Below are 22,792 nucleotides of genomic sequence, written 5' to 3'. Positions count from 1 at the left end.
GTGACAGCCTGGAAAAGCCCAGTGATAGGAGAGACAGGAAAGTGATATAACCCAAAGCACACCTTATAGAACTTGCATAATACATTTTTCTCATATAAATCCCCTCAACAGAGGATCAGCAGTTGGCGGGGGGGGGGGGGCTTATGAAAATAAGTTGAGAACCATATGAAACTATATTATTGGATACGATTCTATTGTATTGAAAACTGTAAATTTATGCTAAGAAGTAGTGGAGGGTGGATTGAAGATATAAACTCTGCATAAGTGAGAAAAATATTCCAGCAGTGAACTCTTCAGTCTATAAATGCCTGCTTAGAGCAATCATAGCTAGCAGCAAGTTACTGCACAAGAAACATTCAAATCACCAACCTGGTGCCTGGAGAGGAACCATTGCAGAATTTAAAAACGGAGGAAATAGACTATTCAGCAGCCTAATCCTATTATTTTGGCCAAGAGCCAATGAACACACAGCAGCAGAGTCAAAAGCAGGATAACTGCAGAGACCAAAGCTAACACAGCACATGCCCACATAGTTCCTTGATACTCTGCCACCATCCACCAAACATGGACTTTCCACACTAACACTCCCATATTACCTATATGTGGAAGCCTATGAACAACAACAGCTAAACAGTTGGTGGCACCTGTAATGCAAATGAGAGGTAATATTCCATATGGAATTGTGGCACAAAACACAGGTCTGGATTCAGTTCTCCTTAAAAAGAGTCCTTTTTGTTCTCTATTTTGATGAACAGGAGAGTGCAAGCTCTCCTTTTCCTATTTTACAGCTTTGCAAGCCAGGAAGAATTTAGGGAATCAGCTGACTGGTCACCAGAAGTCAACAGTCTAGGCTTCTTCTCATTTATGTCATAAAGAATAACCCAGTTGTTAACTTCCACCCACCTTTCCAGAGCTCTGTGTTTCACTCACATCTTTTCTTCACCCCAGCGCGCTCCAATGTAAAGCACTCCTTGCCAGCCAACCCGCCTTTTCCTCTTCCTTCAAAACCGCACGCTAGCCCAAGGAATCTTTGAGCCTTTGTCTGCCACTATCCACCCCCTCTGGGATTTCTGGGTCACATCTAAATGGTAAGTCACTTGAGTTTAATATGTTCCTAAAGTATAATGATGATGGTGTAGCTTACTCAGATAAAACAATTCTGAAGTAGGCAAGGAGTGAGAAGTGGGGGAGAAGGAATGGGGCTGGCAGGCAAGTGGCAGGACAACCCTTGGCCACCTCTGAAATTAGGTAAAGGTTGTGATGCATCATTTGGGAGCCCCCTGGGCAGTGTACAGCCTTCAGTTCAGCTTAGCAGGGCCTCCAATGGTGGCTTGCTAGGTTTTGGCAATTTCCCATTTGGTAAGTCATGGGCAGGTAGCAAAGCAAGTGGCTTATTATGTCCCTGACAGGCTTCCATACATGGTTTGTTTGTTAGTTAGTGGGTCACAAGTTGTCTGAGCCTGCTTTAGACCCTTAGCAGTTCTACTTAATTCACTGAGTGACCTGTAAATACAATGAACCACAAACACCATAACAGATGTCAGTATTACTAGCCCTATTGCTGGGTGGCACTGTGGTCTAAACCACTGAACCTCTTGGGCTTGCCAATAGGAAGGTCGGCAGTTCGAATCCCCGCAATGGAGTGAGTTCCTGTTGCTCTGTCCCAGCTCCTGCCAACCTAGCAGTTCAAAAGCACACCAGTGCAAGTAGATAAATAGGTACTGCTGTGGCAGGAAGGTAAACAGTGTTTCTGTGCGCTCTGGTTTCTGTTACGGTGTTCCGTTGTGCCAGAAGCAGTTTAGTCATGCTAGCCACATGACCCGGAAAGCTGTCTGTGGACAAACACTGGCTCCCTCCGCCTGAAAGCGAGATGAGCGCCACAACCCCATAGTCGCCTTTGACTGGACTTAACCATCCAGGGGTCCTTTACCTTTACCTTTACCTATTGCTTGGAGTGTAGCATGATCCTTCAACTAAATCACATCAACTAGAAACAAGAAGAAAGTGTGTAGTGTAGAGCAGACATGCCTATTTTTTCACCACGCTGGAAAGATAAGGACTTAAAACATACAACACACACTTCTTAGGCTATCACAACCATACTTGGGTGCACGTAGTTTGTTAAAATTTGCTGCTTGGAAACGCAGTTGAATACAACTTGGAAAAAAACTTGCTGTGCAATTTGTGCGAACACTCACATTAATTTCCCCAATAGCCGCAGCCTCATTACTGCCAGATTTGTGCATCCCATTATGATGCTGACATTGGCATTTGTGTGATTAGTGAGGAAATTACTGATTCATTCAGATTTAGCATGATCTTTATTGCTCTTAATTAAGCAACGGAATGTGAAAACTGTTATGACATTTTAATTATCTGAATGCAATACAATTTGTATATTTTCTTTTTTTCTTTTTTCCAAAAATATACATCTGGTGGGATCAGTATCTTGATCAGTTACAAGTAACTGACTAACCTTCTGCTGGAAACTGAATTTCCTCTGCTCCATCCCCCAATTTCATTATCTCTTGTTAATAATCATCTATGGCAGTTAAAGAAATGAATGCTTACCCTTCAAGATCCAAGATCTCTAGGATCTTAAAATAGCTACTGTAAAAGTTTAGGATGGTTTTTACTCTTTTACTTATTGATGATGTTCTCCATGACAGAAGATCCCCCAAATTCTGAACTCTGTTGCATCGGGGACATCTACAAGTGCAGCAGGCTCTGCACTGCAGATTTTCACCATCAAACATCTAGAGGGTGGCAGAGCGGAAGGAGTCAGCTATTGAGAGGTCCCAGCTTTCCCCCTCATCACATTCCATAGGACTATGTGGCATCAAAAGAACAGTCTCTCAACTAGTGGCAACTGTGGTGCATTTGTTTGTAGTGCAGAGATGGGCGACTTGCTGGATTACAACTTCTGTCATTTCTGACCAATATCCATGCTGGATGGAGCTGATGGGAGTTGCAGTCCAACGTCATTTAGAAGACCACGTTCCCTATCTCTGATGGCCCCCACCTGTGCTATGCATTTAAAGCAGCGTTTAAACACTCATGGCTTCCCCCATAGAATCCTGGGAACTGCAGTTTGTTAAAGGTGCTGAGAGTCATCAGGAGGCCCCTATTCCCCTCGCAGAGCTACAATTCCCCGAATGGTTTAACAACCCATCCCTCTTCCCAGAGAACTCTGGGTATTGTAGTTCTGTGGGTGGATGGGAATATGGGTTTCCTAAAAAAATCTCAGCACCCTGAAACCGCAGCTCCCATGATTATTAGGGGAAAGCCGCAGCTGTTAAAAGTGGTGGCATAGTGCTTTTAATGTATAGTGTGGATGGAGCCTGATATGGTAAAAAATATGTTCATTGCAAAAGTCTAAGCCAGGAATTACACATGTTTATTCTTCTTCTTCTTTGGCGATCACTCATAGCTGAGGAAGATTGTCTTCCATAAATACGGTTTTAACAATGAGTCCGTAAGTGACTGTGGAGGCCAATTCTGGATCCACACTTCCTTCCACAGTGGGGACATTGGTTTCTGGGCAGGAGTTGATCACGGTGTGGATTTGCCAAGCGTGCCTTCTTCTTAGCATGTTTCTCCCTTGCATCCTGAGTTCGAGCATCTTCAAAGCCCAGGACACCTTTGGTAAAGGCTGTTCCTTCAAGTGGAGCACTCATAGGGCAGTGTTTCCCAGTTGTCAGTGTTTATACTACATTTTTTTAGATTTGCCTTGAGATAGCATTTAAACCTCTTTTGTTGACCACTAGCATTATGCTTTCCATTTTTAAGTTCGGAACAGAATAGTTGCTTTGGAAGACAATCATCAGGCATCCGCACATGACCAGTCCAATGAAGTTGATGTTGAAGAATCATTGCTTCAACACTAGTGATCTTTGCTTCTTCCAGTACACTGATATTAGTTCGCCTGTCTTCTCAAGTGATGTGTAAAAAATTTTGGAGACACCGTTGGTGGAATCTCTCTGGGAGAGTTGTGTACAGCTGTTAACCAAATGAAAAACAACAAAGCCAGTGGACCTGATGGGATACCTGCCAAAATCTTCAAAGTGGGCAGAATTGAACTTACACAACAACTTCACAAGCTCATCGAAAAAATCTGGGAAAGAGAAGAGATCCCAGCAGACTTTAGGGATGTCAAAATTACCAATCTCTTTTAAAAAGGTGACAGAACTGATTGTGGAAACTATTGCAGCATCTCTCTATTAGCTGTGGCCAGCAAAATTCTTGCAAGGATCTTAGCAAACCGTCTCTTAACAATATCCGAGGGTGACCCTTCCTGAATCCCAAAATGGTTTTCAGCCTTCTAGGGGGACAGTGGACATGATTTTCACCGCTCAACAGCTTCAAGAAAAATGCAGAGAGCAAAACAAATCCCTGTATATGGCGTTTATTGACCTGACTAAGGCTTTTGACACTGTAAATCGTAATGCCCTGTGGACTGTCCTTCTGAAAATTGGCTGCGCAGATAAATTTGTAAACATCATTTGGCTCCTCCATGATAATACGACAGCAACAATCACATATAACAATGGCTCTCAAAGTGAACCATTCACAGTGGGATCAGGTGTTAAACAGGGTTGAGTTATTGCTCTATTCATTATTTTCATGGCCATGATCCTACACTTTGTCGAAGGGAAACTCTCCACCGGAGTAGAAATCATATATTGAACAGATGGAAAGCTCTTCAATCTGAGCAGGCTGAAAGCAAAGAGTAAGGTTACCGTAACTTCCGTCATAGAGCTTCAGTATGCTGATGACAACGTAGTGTGTGCACGCTCAAAGGATGACCTCCAAACCATCCTAAATATCTTTGCAGACACTTACGAAAAGTTTGGCCTATCACTCAACATCCAAAAAACCAAAGTGCTGCACCAACAAGTACAAAATAACCCCTCTGCAGCACCACAAATCTAACTCAATGGTGTAACATTGGAAAATGTCAATCACTTCTCCTACCTAGGCAGTTATCTTTCCACAAGGGCCAACACTGATGCCAAAATCCAGCATCGCCTGAGCTCTGCAAGTGCGGCTTTCTCCCAATTGAAGCGCAGCGTGTTTGAGGACCGGGACATTCGCAGGGAAACCAAAATGCTTGTTTACAAAGCTATTGTACTACCAACCTTACTATATGCTTGTGAGACATGGACCACTTATAAACACATGTTTATATGCTAAGCTAAGTACATGAGACTAGAAAAAAAAACCCAGAAGGTTTGTAAGAATTTGAGCAATCCTTATATGAATGAATGACTTGGAAGAAGAGGAACCAGTGTTTCTATCAGCTTGGTCTCTACATTGTTTCATAAATTCTAGAAGCTATTTGAGCGCTGCCTACATGCTGCCTATATGTTGCATGCTCATGGAAAGTTATTGGGATTGGAGAATGATTTACAGCAAAGCAATGCACAGAAAGGGTTAAAGCCCCCCCCCCCGGCATACACGCAGGCTCCTTCACTTCAAATTTAATCACCTGAAGGCGTTTTCCTTTCTTAAATGGCACTGGAGCTCTTATGTGTAGAATGCAGTTCGCCTCTTATATAGGAGCTCTTGGGACTTTTTCCATCCTCTCTCAATAGGCAGCATTTTCCCAGTTAATAAACAAGTTACCATGTTAAAAGGCAACAGCATCTGTGCAACAGCAACCTCCTCTCCCAAGCCTGTCGTTAGTGGTGAACTGTAATTTGCTAAAACACTTTCCTAATGTTTGGTATGAGTTCAAGCAGAAAGCGTATTGCTCTTTTAAAAATGAAGTACTCTCCCAAGATCAACATTTTTCTCCAAAGCTAATAGGTTTGGGAATAGCTGGGGGTGATTTTTGGCTACCAATCCTGATGAGGAATTCCAGACTAAAGCACAAAGTAACATACAGCTTATATGCGTAAATATTCTGGAAGTTTGCTGTTCTCTAAGAATCTATCTGCTTCAGTCACACAATGTACCTGAATGCCGAGACCCTTCTAAACCCTGGATCCAGCAAGCACTAAAGAATGTCAGACTAGCTTCCTGTTGAGGCGGTTGCCTAGCCGGGGTGATGGACCATTAAGGGAAACAAAGAAAAGAAGGGCTCTGTGTGAGATGGCAAATGGGTGGGGTGGGGCCCCTCCCCCAGCTGGCCGTTAGTTAGAAGGACCAAGCCTGTGAACTTCGAGTTAAGTTAAAGACAGTTACTGGCTCAGTTTACACATAACAGTAAGCAGGGAGGAAATAAATTAGAGGACTGACTTAGTATTACATGTGAACCAGGCAAGGCAAGGCAAGAACAGTGAAAGGTGAATCTGTCTATTTCTATTCCTCTCTAAGGCCACAATCACACCATACATTTAAAGCACTGTTATACTACTTTAAAATGTCCTAGCATACCCAAGGAATCCTGGAAGCTGTATTTTGTTAAGCTTGCTGAGAGTTCATAGGATACCCCTATTTCCCTCACAGAGTTATGATGCCCAGAGCAGTTTAACAATCAAGCCCCCTCCACAGGAAACTAGGAACTGTAGCTCTGTGAGATGAATAGGGATCTCCTAACAATTCTTAGCAAATTACTGCTCCCAGAATTCTTTGACAGAAGCTATAACTGTTTAATGTGGCATCATACTGCTTTAAATGTATGGTGCTAAAGTGGCCCAAATCTTCCATTTTTTTTCAATCTTAAGTTAAATTTTTCACATTTCCACAGCAGTTTGCAATTTTAAAAAACCCTCACAAAAATACATCAACATCTTAGTGTGACATTCTCCAGATACATAATTTTTTTGAAAGCATTTCCCCCCCTAATATCACACAATTTTGATAAGCTATTTTCACTAACACATGGAGAAGAGGGGTGGACACAAATTGTTTATGGCTTACTGTCATGTGTGAACTGGGTATTTGCATGGTGCAGTTCTCCATTACACCCTTACTTGGTTATTACACCCAACATGGCTATGTTGATTTATGGTTAAAACCATCCTAACATACTGATGCCATTAGACTGTATAAAACATAAAAGTTACAAATCATTTATATTATACAATAGCTTCAGAAACAGTGAAGTATAAGGAGTGAAGCAGATTTTCCATTTAAAGCACAGTGTTCCTCTGTTCAGCTATAGCAATCAATCAATCAGCTGCCTAATCTCATGTATTCTAAGACTAATTTACAGGGGGAAAGAGTCTGATAAAACTAGTCTTCCTGCAGTAAATGATCTAATTTGAGAGGATTGCTCCTTCCTCCAAGACATATTGATTTAATAGTCTATTTAAACTTTATTGGTAGGAAAATACATAGAATAAAAGAGAATGCAATAGTCCTCTGGAAAAGAACAGAGAATGTGGGTGAAATAGTTTACTAAGAGGTTGGCACTAGTGAAGAAGCGCAGAACGTTCACTGCTCCACCTCCAGCTCTCTAGACAGCATAGCACAACAACAAAACACAGATTTTAAAATAAATTAATTGGTTATTTCAAAATGTGCTTGGTATTGCCAAATACTATAAAAGTGTTGAGGAAGTGGAGGAAGAATATACACAAATTACCTATGGATTACAAGAGTGCCACACATTGCAAATACTTCTGCAAATGTGCTAAACTATAAACAATAAGCTACAATTCTCAGAGGTTTAAACAGTCAATCCCTCTTCTCAGGAAACCCCGGGAACTGCCACACTTTGAGGAGAACAGGGATCTCTTAACAATTATCAGTACCCTTAACAAACTGCAGTTCCCATGATTCTTTGGGGGAAGCCATGACGGTCTGAAGCTGTGACCACTTTGGAAACAGGATGCTGTACTAGATGGGGCCATTGGCCTAATCTAGCAGGCTCTTCTTCTGTTCTTATGGTGACACTGCTTTAAATGTACAGTTCAGAGGGCCTGAGAGTGGAATCTCAGCATTATGCATGCACTGACTCATCCTAAAAGTTAATACAAAGCCAGACCCTCTCTCTCTTTCACAAAAACACACCAGAATGGCTGCCACTGAATTCTATGGAACAAAATAAAACGCTGCAATTTGGGAGTCAATAAGAATAAAACCTGTCCTTATTCAACAATGGCCTGGTTTGAATATGACACTAAGCCAAACCACATTTAGGGCAAATGTGTGAACCCTCAAAGAGGGGTACCAACTCTCTCCACACTAACCATGATCTGTAACCAAAGTTTGCCCTATAGGTTATGGCTTGTCTAGGAGAACTTAGGTTTGGACTAGCATTTTGCTAGTCAAACTAGTTCCTACAGTATTTCACTTCCTCCACATAATCATAAGAGTTATTTTCACTGGAAGGTATGTTATGTAGTAGAGCACACACTCACTCAAAGCTGAGAAGTTTTCTCAAATTATCACAAAAAGTAGGCAAATTTTACAAAAACAGAAGAAACCTACTCTTTAAGAGATGAAAGCATAACTGAGAACAAAATTTGATCTGTTGAGGAAGTAAAAATATTTATCCTTAAAATGTCATGTCTTTTTACAGTCTTATGCAGTCTGTCATGAAAGGGAGATGTGATCGTAACAGCTATGAGGGATAAAATAGTCTATAAAGTTTTTCACAATTGCTTCTGCTGAAGGATATTACACCCATAGAAGCCACCCAAAATTTTAAAGCAATGGTTCCTCTCCTCCCACTGACGCTGTATCTGAAGGGTAAACCCTCCCAAAGTAATGAAAATGATTTTTATAACTGCAGTATTATTATGGCTGCCTCCCTCGCTGGAGCACAGTCGAAATTAATATGAAGTTGTCACTTTGCAATGTGTTGGGCGTATGAAGCACATGTTCAGTTCTTATATTCAAGGACTTGGAACATTTTTCTTAAAACCTTTGATCTGAGTTCTCAGATCAAGTTATAAATACATTTCCTTGACGTAACTGCATTTCAGTACCTTCAAACTGAAAAAAGTACTTCATTTTCCCCATCAAGATGGAGATCACACAAATGTGGAGGTCAAAAGCCAAAAGTGATTTTTGTGCTATTACTGTTTTGAGAAAAGGCAAGTCAACTTGGTTCATCGATTTCCAAAATGCAACAATGGTCTATGGAAAACTATTTCAGCACTGTGGAGCAGAATACATTGGGCAGCCTTCCACCTCCTTGTATACCCACATATTAATGGACTGCAACCCTGCATCATTCCCAACAAGCATTGCCAATGGTCAGGGACTGTGGGGATGGTAGTTCAACAACATCTAAGGACACAAGACTGGGGGAGGCTGCTTTAAGCCCCAGAAGCACTTTTCTAGTAACAGAAGTAATATATGGACACTTTTTGGTCTGGTGTGATGCTGATCCAGAAAACATGCCTACACACAGTTCTGAAATGCATCCTTCAAGAGAGTGAATTTGAGTCCAACACCTATTATTTATGAAGTTCTGCATTCACTGAACATGGGGAATGGTGAATTCAAACAAAAGTTGACAACACTGAATTCTACCACACTGGTATCCACAAACAAAAGGTGGCTCCTGAAGTGATTATTCTGCAACTAACCCTGATCACCTCCAGGAACGAACAAACAACCCCCTAAGGCACACAATACAAAACTGCAAACAGGTGTCTCTGAAACATCTTTCAAAACCTTTCCAGTTCTTCTGCCTCCAGCCTGTATAAATTCTTTCTTCCTAAGGATCCCTGTTTGTCATCACATTTCACTCTACCTTCTCTGTAACCCAGCGCTCAGTCTAAATCCCATATATCCCATGGGCTCATCGTCTCTGGGCCTGCAACTATGTCTTATGGCCATTGAACCACCTAAGCAGGCAAAGCAAACTATGCTAGCTGCTTTCTCCACTTGGATGTAATACAGCAGCAAGATGTGCCCAAAAAGAAAAGTGCTCAATATCCAGCTGCCATCAGCTTTAGTTCCTTGCAGTGCAATAAGCAGGGCCAGCCATCGCTAATCATTAGGGAGAGTGAGGCAATCTCCTCAGGTAGCAGTGGCAGCCTTCCCACCACCAGGAGCAGTCATTCCTCCTAAGCTTCCTGGCCTGTCTCTCTGGAGAGCAGAGCTGTATGTGCTAGACATATTATACACCACCTAAGGTAGTAGAGGAAGGCACCCCATTGCCAGTGTTGAAGAAAGGTTCAATTATCAATCCAGCCCCTTCTGCACACAGAATGAGGTACAACCATTTTCTTCTTTGCTTCAGACTTCTAAATGTCTTGGGCTGGCCCTCATCCAGTCTTAGCAGCTCACTTTCCACTCTTTAAAACAGATCCTCTATTCCCTCAACATTCATCTTCAGAGTCTTTAAACTTTCATCACTTCTAGGGAGTGTACTACACGAGGAAACATTTCAAAAGATTTCTATTCCGTAAAACACATCCACATACGTGTATACACTGAGCGTTGCGGGAGTGCAGGCATTTCTCCATTCCGAAGGCCTCCATCTCAGTCAAAAGACACACAATTCTCCATAAATATTCTTTACTGAAAGCTTGGTGTGCCTCATCCTTTGCTTCACTGCAATATATTTTATTACAAAATGCCTTTCACTTACAAAGCTTTGACCCATTCCTGCAGAACCCAGGTTTTTAGAGTTATGGACACTTCTGCAGGATGTCAGATGAGTTAATGCACCATCAACTCTAAAATACATAGGTTGCTGTTAACTCTGTCATTCCAGAGCATTTTCAAAATCTACAGTATCAGTCTGACCACCAGAAATATACAAACGTCTGGCTTGCTTACATGTGGATACTGTTCTATTAAAACCTTTTTCTTTTTCGTAACATATTGACTGAGACCACGAGCTAGAAATCCTCTTTAACAACAACAAATACCTCAACGAATTTCAATTTGAATGCATTTTTTTAAAAAATGTTTTTTCTTTTCTTTATGTCTGGTTCTGACAGCTTCAGCTTCTGATGGCTCATTTAGGGCCACCAAGAGATTGAAGTTTTGACCAAACTAACATCACTAAGTGCTTTCAGTTCCCCCATATGTACAATGAGTGGTCTATCAGACTCATTTTTAATTTGAAACTGAGGCATATTACCTGAATGTGGATAATAAGTTCATTCTGACATTTCAGTTTTCAAGGGGAGAAAGCAAATTACAAGTGAAATAAACAAACAGAAAATGCCAGAGAACCAAGTCAACTTAAAGCACAGGATGTTGTACAAGTCACATTTAATGTTCTGTCCGTTTAAGCAAAAGGAGACTAAATACCAAAAGATCCATGTTTAGAATTTGTAATATGCCTTTGTTGCTCCTGCTCACGATTAGGAATGTCTGATCTTGGTTCTTTCGCTCCACCTTGCCTTGTAGCTGGTCTGAAGAGGTTTTGCTCCCACTGATACTACACAGCTAATTACTGGCGCTATTGACTGGAAGTAAAGATTAGACAGGAGACAGGATAACAAGAAAGAAAATCTTTAAGCATTCATGTTTACCTCACAGTATCTCTGCTGGTGGGAACCAGCAACAAAAAGTGAACACACTTCTTTGAAAGTTCAGACACGTCATGTGCACATGCACAAAAGCAAGGAACTTCTCTGGCACAAGGGTGGAAAGTTGCAGCAGGAAACCAAAAGCCATCAGATTGCTCATAAAAATCATGTGTGTAACCTAAAAGGTCAGGTCTACAAACTTTTTTTTTTTTTAATGCTTTAAAATGGTTTAACATCAATGCCTCCTTAAAGAAAACTTGAGAAATTGTGTCCTGGTAGCTTAAGATAGCTTTGGGATTAAAATGTTATCACCAAAAAACACAAACAAACAAACAAAAACACTTTTTAAGGTAGATAGGGACAAGATGAAATTATACAATTGAATATAAATATAGATGGGAAAACGGCTATGTATAGTGAATACTTATCTACTTAAAAAAAATTCACCTATGATCCTTTTCTTTTACTTCTTTATTTTTTCTTTGTTCTTTTTTTCTTTTTTCTGATATCTTATCTTTCATTTCACTCCTTTATTGTGAATAGCATTTTATAGAGGTATAAATAACTGTAAATATGAAAAGAGACAAAGTATTCTCTAATTTTTTTCCTTGGTTAAATGTATTTTCTTTTTCTTTTGTATTTTCTTTTGTTGTAAATATGTATGTTTTCTAATTTGTACTTAATAAAAATTAAGGAAAAAATAAAAAATAAAACGTTAACTCCAAAAAACAATGGCACACTCAGACCTACAAGCAAACACTGGCCACAATCTAGAGAAACAGGATGGAGAAGATACTTATGCAGCGCACCTTAATTCTCTTTTGTCCCCTAAAGCCACTGTACCATACCTCCTATCCTTCTGGCATGAAAAGCAGCTTGTGGCACCGCTAAAGGAAAAGGGGAGGAAACAGACCCCTTAGGGTGCTTATAAGTGTGGGTTTGTGCTGGTATTACAGCCTCTGGTTTAAGTTGATCAGTTGCGCTCAAATGGACAAGCATTAATAAATGTTAAGACAATTCAGATATATTATAAATTCTTCTGACTTAAGGATTTCCAATTATAACTTTAATGTGAAACTAAGTTAATGTGCTTAGCTTTCAGTGCCTATAAGCCTCGTAAGTCTTGTTTTTTATTACAATTATGCCTGTCAATGTGGCAATTAAATGTGGACAGATTGAGCAATCACTTACTAGAAAAGATAATTAGTGAAGGTGCAGAAATGGAACAAAAAGTTGTGTGATCAAGCAATCATGCAAAAGTGACAGAAGCCCAAGATGCTGAATCAGGTAGCAAGCAAATGCTAAAGGCCAAGCGAATCTAAATTTCATCCTACAGTTAAAGGGGGAGAGGAAGTGCCGTGTGTGTGTGTGTGTGTGTGTGTGTGTGTAGATCACAAGCTCTGTAGCCTGCAACAGCATCCAGGAAACTAAACTAACTTGTAAGCAGATGCAGAAGGAATTCTCAAATGTCAGACATAACAAATAAAGGAGCATTTACAGACTCACACCCAGCAGGATCTCCATTTGGCTAAAACTTTAAAGTTTTAAAGGTAACTGTTTAGCAAGCTGTGTCCTCTGAACTTTATGTAGAGGAAATAGCAAAAAATAAAAGATATCCTCAAAGGTCTTCCTTAACCCCCCAAACATCCAATGAAGGTGAACTATTAACTGAACAACAAATGCTATATATTATGTCTGCTAGTTTCTTAGCTTTGTGGTCACTGATCTTTTATATGCCCCTAAGACACAAAAGGAGCAAAGCAAGGGCATTAAGTATGGGTGGATGTCAATGTGGTGCTAAGTAAGGTATGGGAAAAAATAAATGCCATGGTACACCTGAAACAGCACAACCAGACACCTTCATCTGCCCCTGCTGCAACAAAACATGTTTCTCCTGTATTGGTCTCTACAGCCACAGCAGGCACTTTAACTCTCCAACAGTTTGACTTCACCCCTGAAGGCACACTCATCCATTGTTTCCCGAGACAGATGCGTGCCAACCATCCAGTGGGAAGTCCCACTGCACAAGCAGAACTCTTTCTGAGCATGAAACAACTTACTGTAGAAAATTTGGAAAATATTTATTCCATCTTTTAGGGCTTGCTCACCTATGACTGTTTGTATAATGATTGCATCCAGATGAAGCCAGACTCTTTTACCTGCTTCATTCTTTCCTTCACACAAAGAAGTCAGGAAATGTTTAGCTAATTCTGAAGCAGGAAACTGTGGTTAATAGCTTCTGAAAAGCAATGGTATTAATTAAGCCAATTTAAAACATGCTTTCATATCTGGGCTTTTAAGGAAACTATTGTTTCCTGTTGCAATAGAACTACAGAACTGTGATTAACTGAATCCTTCCTGGCTTGTTTTCCAGTTTGTATAAGGGAGGAACAAGGTGACTGTATGTGAGAATCAGCTAACTGAGCCAAGATATGTTCGAAACATAGAGAATGCAACATCAAGTGTGATAGAATAATGGCTTGCACACATGGATGAGCTATCATAGGCAGGCAGAACTTTTAAATTACCTCACAAAACTCAAATACAATGCTTTGCCCAAGAAGTCAGTTCACACATTCAGCCACAGTCATTTGTTGAGAAATCAAGTGATATGCATGCCAAGTGTGAACAAGTCCTTAGAAGCTATTCTGTATTTCTGATTGAAGCTCTAGTTACCAGAAGCATGGATTTACCCACAGTTAAGACTGTACAGGAGACATAAGCTACAAAGTATAAGCCAAAGTTACTGCAAATGCAGGCTTTGGCAATTACAGGGCTTTTCTCATTTTCAGTTAATTAAGTTTTAGAAAATAAAAGGACTAAATGACCAAAGAACATCTGTTTCTATGGACCTTTATTAACCCCAATATGCAGTGCTATCTATTGGGTTTGGCAATTATGAAACCTAATAAAATTTACAGGAGAGGGGATGTTTTTCACTTCATTCAATTGCACCTCACTAAGCATATTAAAGACAAGCAAAGCATTGCAGTTGACTAGTCCATTGATTATAAAGCACAACACTCATAGGCTATATGTGAAAAGAAGAAATGTCTTATCTCACTTTAAGGAAACACACCAAAAAATTTCAGTACAGCATTTCTCAACTGATGAGACATATTCAGCCCAACAACTGTAAATGTGCCATTTCAATGCTCCCTGTAAAAGGACTGTGGCACAGCTCAGAGGCAACAGGAGCCCACAGTTCATCCAATATATGGATGAACTGAAGTGAGTCTCACAAACCCATTCCCTCTCCCTTTTTCAGTTCTTTCACAGCCACAAGGAGGAAATTGGAAGCTTCTGTTTTAACAAACAACAAATCAGTTTCCGATGACATCCAAGCACAAGGAACTGTGATTTACCGTATTTTTCGCCCCATAGGACGCACTTTTCCCCCTCCCAAAATGAAGGGGAAATGTGTGTGCGTCCTATGGGGCGAATGCAGGCTTTCGCTGAAGCCTGGAGAGCGAGAGGGGTCGGTGCGCACCGACCCCTCTCGCTCTCCAGGCTTCACACAGATCTTCCTTTATTTCCCCCCCAAAAAACTAGGTGCGCCTTATGGGACGGTGCGTCCTATAGGGCAAAAAATACGGTAGTTAAACTATGGTTAGTAAGAACATTATAAACATTGTGACCGAACCTGGTCAATAGCCATAGCTACTGCTCATGATGGCTGCATGCTACCTACCTCCAGGATCAAAGGCAACATGCCTCTGCATACCATTTGTCGGGAGACACAAGTGGTAAGGGAACGGCTGCATCCATCTCCTGCTTGTGGGCTTCCCACAGATATCTGGTGAACCACCATGAGAACATGAAGCAGGAGGAGATGCCCTTGTGGCCTGATCCAGCAGGGCTTTTCGTATGTTCTTAGAATTCTCTGTGAACTCAGCTGCAGTGTTGTGCCTGCCAATATGCAGCCAAATGGTTAAGCCTCTGGCAAAGCCTCCCTTGCTATTCACATGGGATAGGCATATTTAAGAGTCCTTGCTTGTATACCAAGTTGTACACAAGAGGCAAGGGCAACAGATGCAGCAACAACACCCTCTCAGAAAGTGTAAGTATGTGGATAATACAAGTGTTACCAATATCTGCTCTCTGTAGAAGTGATTGACAAAACCTGGGAAGACTCATGAATGATTGTGCACCTGCTGTTCTACAGTGGTGGTGTCAAGAGTCCCTGCCCTCTATCATCTATTTCATCAACCATACAAATTTCTCTATCTTCATCTTATTTGCCAAAATTGTGGTGCCAAATGTCTTCTGATTTTGAATAAGATGCAGCTAGCAAAAATATCCTCAACAGCATTATTCAATGACTTCATTCACTGCACAAGGCTGAAAGCAACTAATCGGTGTGAATATGCAAATAGACCACACTCTGCCCAGCCAGCTGCCTTCACTAAGCCTCACCTGTTAGCACAATCCTAAGCATAACGATCCAACACTAACTCCCAATGAGTTCAGAGGAGCTTCCTCCTAGGAAACAAGCTGTGTCTACTTATTCTAACATGAAAAGAAAAGTATTATGTAATTTAACTCTATTTTGACACCAGTCAAAATATCATTTCAATCAATATATTACATTACCTTTGTATCCCTGTTGCGGTTATGACCTTGGAAACACATCCATATCTCCCCACAGATATGTTGCTGTAAACAAGCCATTGCTGCAAGCAAGCCACACCTAATAATTTTACTGGTACATCCGCTCATCACCACCCCAAATATTGGGGGGTCCTGTTCTCCACCCCACTAATGTCACTTGCAGCCATACCTTTAACATTCTTCATTACCATAATTTGCAGGGAAGCTCTCACCTCTAGCCTTTCTAAGTATCACTTTTTATTACCCACTATTTACAGCATGGCAGGCGGCCAATAAAGCTCTCAGGGGAATTCTGCATCCTTACATAGTTTGCAAAGAATCTTCCTTTGTCTTTGAACAGCACAATTCAATGTCAAATCTCTTAAATTTTTCAACTTACAATTTATTATATCAAACCTTCTTTAGTGTGTAAACCGACATAAAAGACCCACTCAAGATTCTTTTAAAGACGTTAAGGGCACACAGCCTGATTTTAGAGTCAGTTTTGAAGATATTTCAATATGTCCTCATTGACACAAAAGGAGCTATTACATTTGCACTTTCACTGAAGTTAATCTATGAAACGTTTGATGTGCTTCTCTCTTAGTTTCATAGGGCAAATAGTTATGCTTTGTTATATTTAACTGGAGGACTTCAGATAAACCTAAAAAAAAAAAGAAATGACTTGCAGATTCTGCAGTTAGGAAGGAGAGGGAAATGGAATTAAGGTGGAAAGGCAGAAGCACACCCCTTTGAGTGTGCACACCCTGACAGCTGGGAATGGCTTTCTCACCAAAAATGTTTTATCACATAGCTCAATAAAGTTCCACACTAGGCACAAAATACATGTGTGTGACTGAGCACTTTACCCAGCCTTTCAAAGTATTTCAGAAAATGCCTGATCACAATATTGCTCAAATTAAAGGCATTTTCGCTATGTGGTAGATAGGGCAGGCAAGGCACTAGTAACTAGGGACTGCCAACCTTTTTGGGCCCAGGAATATATGCAAACCAGAGAGACTGTTGTGAGCACCACACACACACAAACCGCAGCCAAGCACACACCACGACCCATTCCACTGGCTACAACCAAATGCTTATTTCAAGCCGACCTTCAGGGTGGGGGTGAATATGATGATGATTTATACCCCACCCATCTGGCCGGGGCTCCCCAGCTACTCTGGGTGGCTCCCAACAGAATTAAAAACACGATAAACATCAATCCTTAAAAATTTCCCTAAACAGGGCTGCCTTCAGACGTCTTCTGAAGATGGTTGTTTATTTCCTTGACATCTGATGGGAGGGCGGTTCCACAGGGGACCACCACCACCGAGAAGGCCCTCTGCCTGGTTCCCTGCAACCTCACTTCTCGCAGTGAGGGAACCGCCAAAGGCCTTCGGAGCTGGACCTCAGTGTCCGGGCTGAACGATGGAGGTGGAGACGCTCCTTCAGGTATACTGGGCCGAGGCTGTTTAAGGCTTTAAAGATCAGCACCAACACTTTGAATTGTGCTCGAAAATGTACCGGGAGCCAATGTGGGTCTTTCAGGACCGTTGTTATGTGGTCTCCTCGGTGAGGAGAGGGGAGAGGGGACAAAGGAACCTGGTAGGTGCCATGGAAGACCATGTGTGATGGCCACTATGTTGGCAATCCCAGTAGAAGTATTCAGCGCAAAGGACATATTTAAGCTCAAGAGTGTTGCTGTGTATCTGGGCTGTTATTAAGAGGGCTACAATTCCCAATTATTGTCTAGTGCATGAATTTAATAAGAAGGTATGCTATCCATGTGCTGAATATTCAGCTGGAAATGTCTACAATTAGAGCTTCATTTCATCTGTTGTAGAAATAACTTTCCATATTATTAAAGCTGCTCCTGTGCTAAGAGAAGGAAAGGCTGAAGAATTCCACAGCATTATGACCGTATTATTACAAGGCCAGTCCAGGACTCAGTGACAAGGCTGTTTACCCCTTAGCCCATTGCCAGATCTTAATTCCAAACTAATTCTATACGGTCTTGCACTTGCCATAATTATGCACATCAGGCAAGAGAATAAAGACATACACATTGAACATAGTTGTGTTAAGGGCTGGAACGTGGGCCTAGGGAGAAGGTTAAGAAACAGAAAGCCCAGGGCGCAGGGTAGCTGAAGGAGAGGGGCAGAGCAGGAGTAGACAGAAAAGGTATGGACCAGAGTGGAGACAGGTAGAATGTCCAGAGCCCCTGGGTGGGAAAATGTGCCAAAGAGGAGGGACCAGATAGGAAGAAAACCCGTTATTTCCATTTGTTTGCTGTGTTTGCATATAAAGTGGGGAGTGTAGGGTGTAACAGCAACCCCCAACCCCAAATTTGTTGTTCCAGGCACTTTTCTCCATTCTTGACTAACTTCTCCCCATATTTGTGCTATGACTTTCAGTTCCATTAAGTGCCAATATTCACTGAATTATCTAACTCCAGGTGAGAATCTAAGTTGGGCAACACCCTAAATAATGCTTTAAGGCCTATTCCAGCAAAGTAAAGACCTAGAGGGTGAGTTGATATAGTGGTGTTTTGTTTTGCTTTGAATAAGCTTACTGTTGTAGAATTGACTCCAGTACTATTTTAACACACCCTGGTATCTAAACTGCAATGAAGAGTAGCTGAAAATATTCTAAATAATAATAATAATTAATAAAAACATGTAATCAGATGGCTCTGTCACGTCTAACCTAGCCCCAATTTTCACTCAAGACACTAATAATAACAAGAAAAGGCAGTTTTCTAGAAACCTTACTTGTTTCCAATTATTGGCTCTCCAGAAGCGCTCAGTGCCGAGTAGTCCATGCCATAAAAATTCAGTCCCAGAAGAATTTTACTTCTCCACTTGGCTTCTGGATCCAGCATTTGAACACACGCCCGCATCCAAGGTAGAGGGGAATTAGGGCCAGGCCTGGAGATCAGCAGCAAAGAAATAAAATATGATGTCAAGGGACAGCTTTCAAAAAGAAGCAAAAGCATCTTAAACCAAACCTTTGCTCTAAGGAGATCATAATCCCCAAAACAAACTGTATTGCTTGCTAGGAGAAAGGAACATAGAAGTTGTCTTATAGTGAGTCAGGCCCATTGGTCCATCAAGCTCAGTACTGCCTACACTGACTGGTAGCAACTATTCAGACTAGAGACATTTGCAGACCCACCGAGAGATGTCAGGGATTGGTCATGGGTATTTCCTTGGATACTGAATGGATATTTCTAACACTCCCGTCTTGGAGAGACAAACTGTAAGGTAAAGGTAAAGGTACCCCTGACCGTTAGGTCCAGTCACGGACAACTCTGGGGTTGCACACTCATCTCACTCTATAGGCCAAGGGAGCTGGCGTTTGTCTGCAGACAGCTTCCGGGTCATGTGGCCAGCATGACTAAGCCACTTCTGGCGAACCAGAGCAGCTCATGGAAACACTGTTTACCTTCCCAGCGGAGCGGTACCTATTTATCTACTTGCACTTTGACGTGCTTTCAAACTGCTAGGTGGGCAGGAGCTGGGACAGAACAATGGGGGCTTATCCCATCGCGGGGATTCGAACCGCCAACCTTCAGATCAGCAGCAAGCAATTACATACTATTTCAGAAAGCATTACTTAATTAACTTTTACACTTGTTTCCATTGCTGTTATTTCATGTTTGATTACATTTTATATGGTTTTCTTATATTGTTTTTATCTAGTAAGCCACCTTGATTGGGCATTTTGCCTAGGAAAGTAGGATATGGATGTTAGCATAAACAAGTACAGTGGTGCCTCGCAAGACGAACGCCTCCGCTGTCCCGGGTGATCTGAAAATGCTGGCGGGCGGCAGCGAAGGCTTCGCTGCTGCCCGCCAGCATTTTAAAAGCCCCCGGGACAGCGGAGAAGTTTCCGCTGTCCTGGGGGCTTTTAAAATGCTGGCAGTTGGGAGGAAAGCCCTCCTGTCCCCGGAGCTTGCAGGGTGGGAGGTGGGGAGAAGGGCTTTTCTTCCCACCGCTAGCCTTCAGAACAGCCTTCTGAAGGCTGGCGGTGGGAAGAAAAGCCCTTGTCCCCCCCCCCCAGCCTTCAGAAGAGGTCGGGGGACAGACTGTCCCCGGACCTGGTCTGAAGGCGGTTTCCATAGGAACGCATTGATTGATTTTCAATGCATTCCTATGGGAAACCGTGCTTCGCAAGACGAAAAACTCGCAAGAAGAAAAAACTTGCGGAACGAATTAATTTCGTCTTGCGAGGCACCAGTGTATATAGAACCACTCAGAAGCAATGTTTATAAAAGAACCCAGAAAATTATACAGTCTTGTATCTCTAAAAAGGCATGCTGTATTTCTGTACATACCAGCAACCTTGTACCTGGCATTGCTCAGGTAAAGGGACCCCTGACCATTAGGTCTAGTCATGGCCGACTCTGGGGTTGCGGTGCTCATCTCGCTTTATTAGCTGAGGTAACCGGCGTACAGCTTCCGGGTCATGTGGCCAGCATGACTAAGCCTATTCTGGAGAACCAGAGCAGCAAACGGAAACGCCGTTTACCATCCCGCCGGAGCAGTACCTATTTATCTACTTGCACTTTGACGTGCTTTCGAACTGCTAGGTTGGCAGGAACAGGGACCGAGGAACGGGAGCTCACCCCGTATTGGGATTCAAACCGCCAACCTTCTGATCAGCAAGTCCTAGGCTCTGTGGTTTAACCCACAGCGCCACCCGCATCCCTCAGGAAGTGTAAGAACCTCCCAAAATTAGTGCCCTTTTGAAATCATTAGTTAAAATCAGTGCAGTTTTGAAAGGGTCAGTCTGTCGTTTCAATTAAAAATTGCATTTAATTGTATCTGAACATAGACAAAAAACTTGAACCCAGGCACCATCACGCAAAATTTTGTTACAGTATCTCAACACGAGTCCAAATGCACAGCAAACAGCTTTCTAAAATATATAGATGTACACAAAAGTATGTCCAGCATTCTTCACACATACAGTTTTTCTATGTTCCAAACATGTCATTTTATATTTGTATTTTCAGGTAGCTTCAACCAATTCAAGTAAAGTGTTGCTGTTGTTTTTTTAAGAAAGGATCCTTGCATCCTTGACAGTTTGCCTTCTGTTGTAACATTCTCCTTGCCTCTTTTCAATATGCCTATCATTGGCGGAAGGCATCTGAAATTTTAAAAGTCCTAAAGGAAAAAAGCAGTACATTCTATGTAATATGGAATTCTGTTTGTACATTTCTTGGACAAGCCACTGGATGATTTCCCTTATCTTGTGTGCGCACTTCAAACTGACAGTCGAGATAACTAGATACAAATCCTTAAGACACCATTTGATAAAGTGGGAAGAAAATATAAGGGTGTATAGAGAGCAACTGTCAGAACTGTTTCAAAGCAAAGAGGGAGAAAACGTAAAATGCAAGATTCCTTTTTTAGTTCTTCATCCTCAGAAGCCATATTGGACAGGGATTTTAGAGGCTTATTTGCCAATCCAAGAACAGATATAAGAAAAGCTAATACAGGCAAGCAAAAAAAAAAAAAAGGTAGCCAATGGATGATATACACCTAACCAGGCATTGCCAAACTTGGCCCCCCAGCTGTTTTGGGACTACAACTCCCATCATTCCTAGCTAACAGAATACAGGGATGATGGGAACTGTAGTCCCAAAACAGCTTGAGGGCCAAGTTTGGCAATGCCTGAACCATACTCATACTAGACTAACTGAAATTAATGGACAAGATACCTGTCCATTGATTTCAATGGGTCTCCTCTTGAGTAAGGCCAATGGTAGGTAATGTCCAATATATTTACTATGCAATCTCAAATGAAATGCTGAGGTGGGGAGAAGTATACCATAAAGAAAGATAATAATGAAGTAAAAAAATAAATAAAGCCTAGAATCTGCCCACTCCTCTTCTAAAGGGTACTGATTAATTAGTGAGCTCCAGGTATGTTTCCTGATGTCACTACTACATCCCTAAAAGCCAGTTCAGTGTACTATTGTTTTCCACTGTCATTGCCTTACCGTTGAGGCGCTGAATAATCATATGTCATGAGGCTGAAGCTGTCCACTATTGGGGCTAGCTGATCAAATTCTTTCTTTGTGAAACTTCCCAGCTGGTTGGTTCTTAAAAAGAGAGAGAGAAAGAGAGAGGTTTATTTATATAAGGTCGTCAGCATGCCTGGTGCTTTACAGAGTACAAGAGGACCAGTCCCTGCCCTGAGGAGCATACAGTCTTTACATTTGACACAGGGGAATCAACAGGGTAAACTGGGAACAAAGATGCAGTAGTTTCTGTTGCATAAGAACATAGTGAGAGACTGGGTTGGATCAAACCAAAGGCTCATCTAGTCCAGCATTCTGTTCTCACACTGCCCACCAGATGCCTATGGGAAGTCCACAAGCATGGGAAGTCAAATAGTATTGTCCCTCATTTATGGGCTCAGTAACAGTACAACATGGTAACTAGCAGGTCGCCAAACGTTTCACAGAAAATATGGGCTTTGAGCAGGAATTTGAAGGAAGTTTATCTCCCCCCATTTGTTCTTCACATGGGCTTTGAGGAACTCTGGAAATGGCTTTGCCCCTGGCCTACAGAACACCCCCCCCCAATCCACTTAGGCCTAGACCCAACTGAAATTAATTGGGACATCTGTAACTCTTCTTTGGGTATGAACCAAGCTTCTAAATGTCTTGGCCAGGAAGGGTTAGAGTATTTTATGGGGAAACCAGGAACTAGAGATAATGTGCTCAAGTTCCAGAGCAACATATATTACTGGGCTTCTTGTCTGAAAATCCTGACCTTGGATGGAAGGGGAAGTAGAAGAAAGAA

The 22,792-nt window shown here is 41.7% G+C and overlaps 1 protein-coding gene across 5 annotated transcripts in view; it reads right to left on the bottom strand.

Annotated features, from left to right (window-relative positions):
- The window catches only part of CHID1 (chitinase domain containing 1), a 106,399-nt gene that overhangs the window by 31,947 nt on the left and 51,660 nt on the right, over positions 1-22,792 (bottom strand). For 4 of the 5 annotated variants that reach the window (XM_053394579.1, XM_053394562.1, XM_053394551.1 and 1 more), the window contains 2 exons: positions 21,985-22,086; positions 18,749-18,904 (listed from right to left, as the gene is read on the bottom strand). In XM_053394579.1, coding sequence (XP_053250554.1) covers positions 18,749-18,904; positions 21,985-22,086 — 258 coding nt within the window. Of the gene's footprint in view, positions 1-11,154; positions 11,325-18,748; positions 18,905-21,984; positions 22,087-22,792 lie in introns of those variants that run through there. The other variant, XM_053394589.1, reaches the window with a different exon arrangement.

Source organism: Podarcis raffonei, chromosome 1 (assembly GCF_027172205.1).
Source record: "Podarcis raffonei isolate rPodRaf1 chromosome 1, rPodRaf1.pri, whole genome shotgun sequence".
Taxonomy (NCBI): Eukaryota; Metazoa; Chordata; class Lepidosauria; order Squamata; family Lacertidae; genus Podarcis; species Podarcis raffonei.
This window is presented reverse-complemented; position numbering and strand designations above follow the sequence as displayed.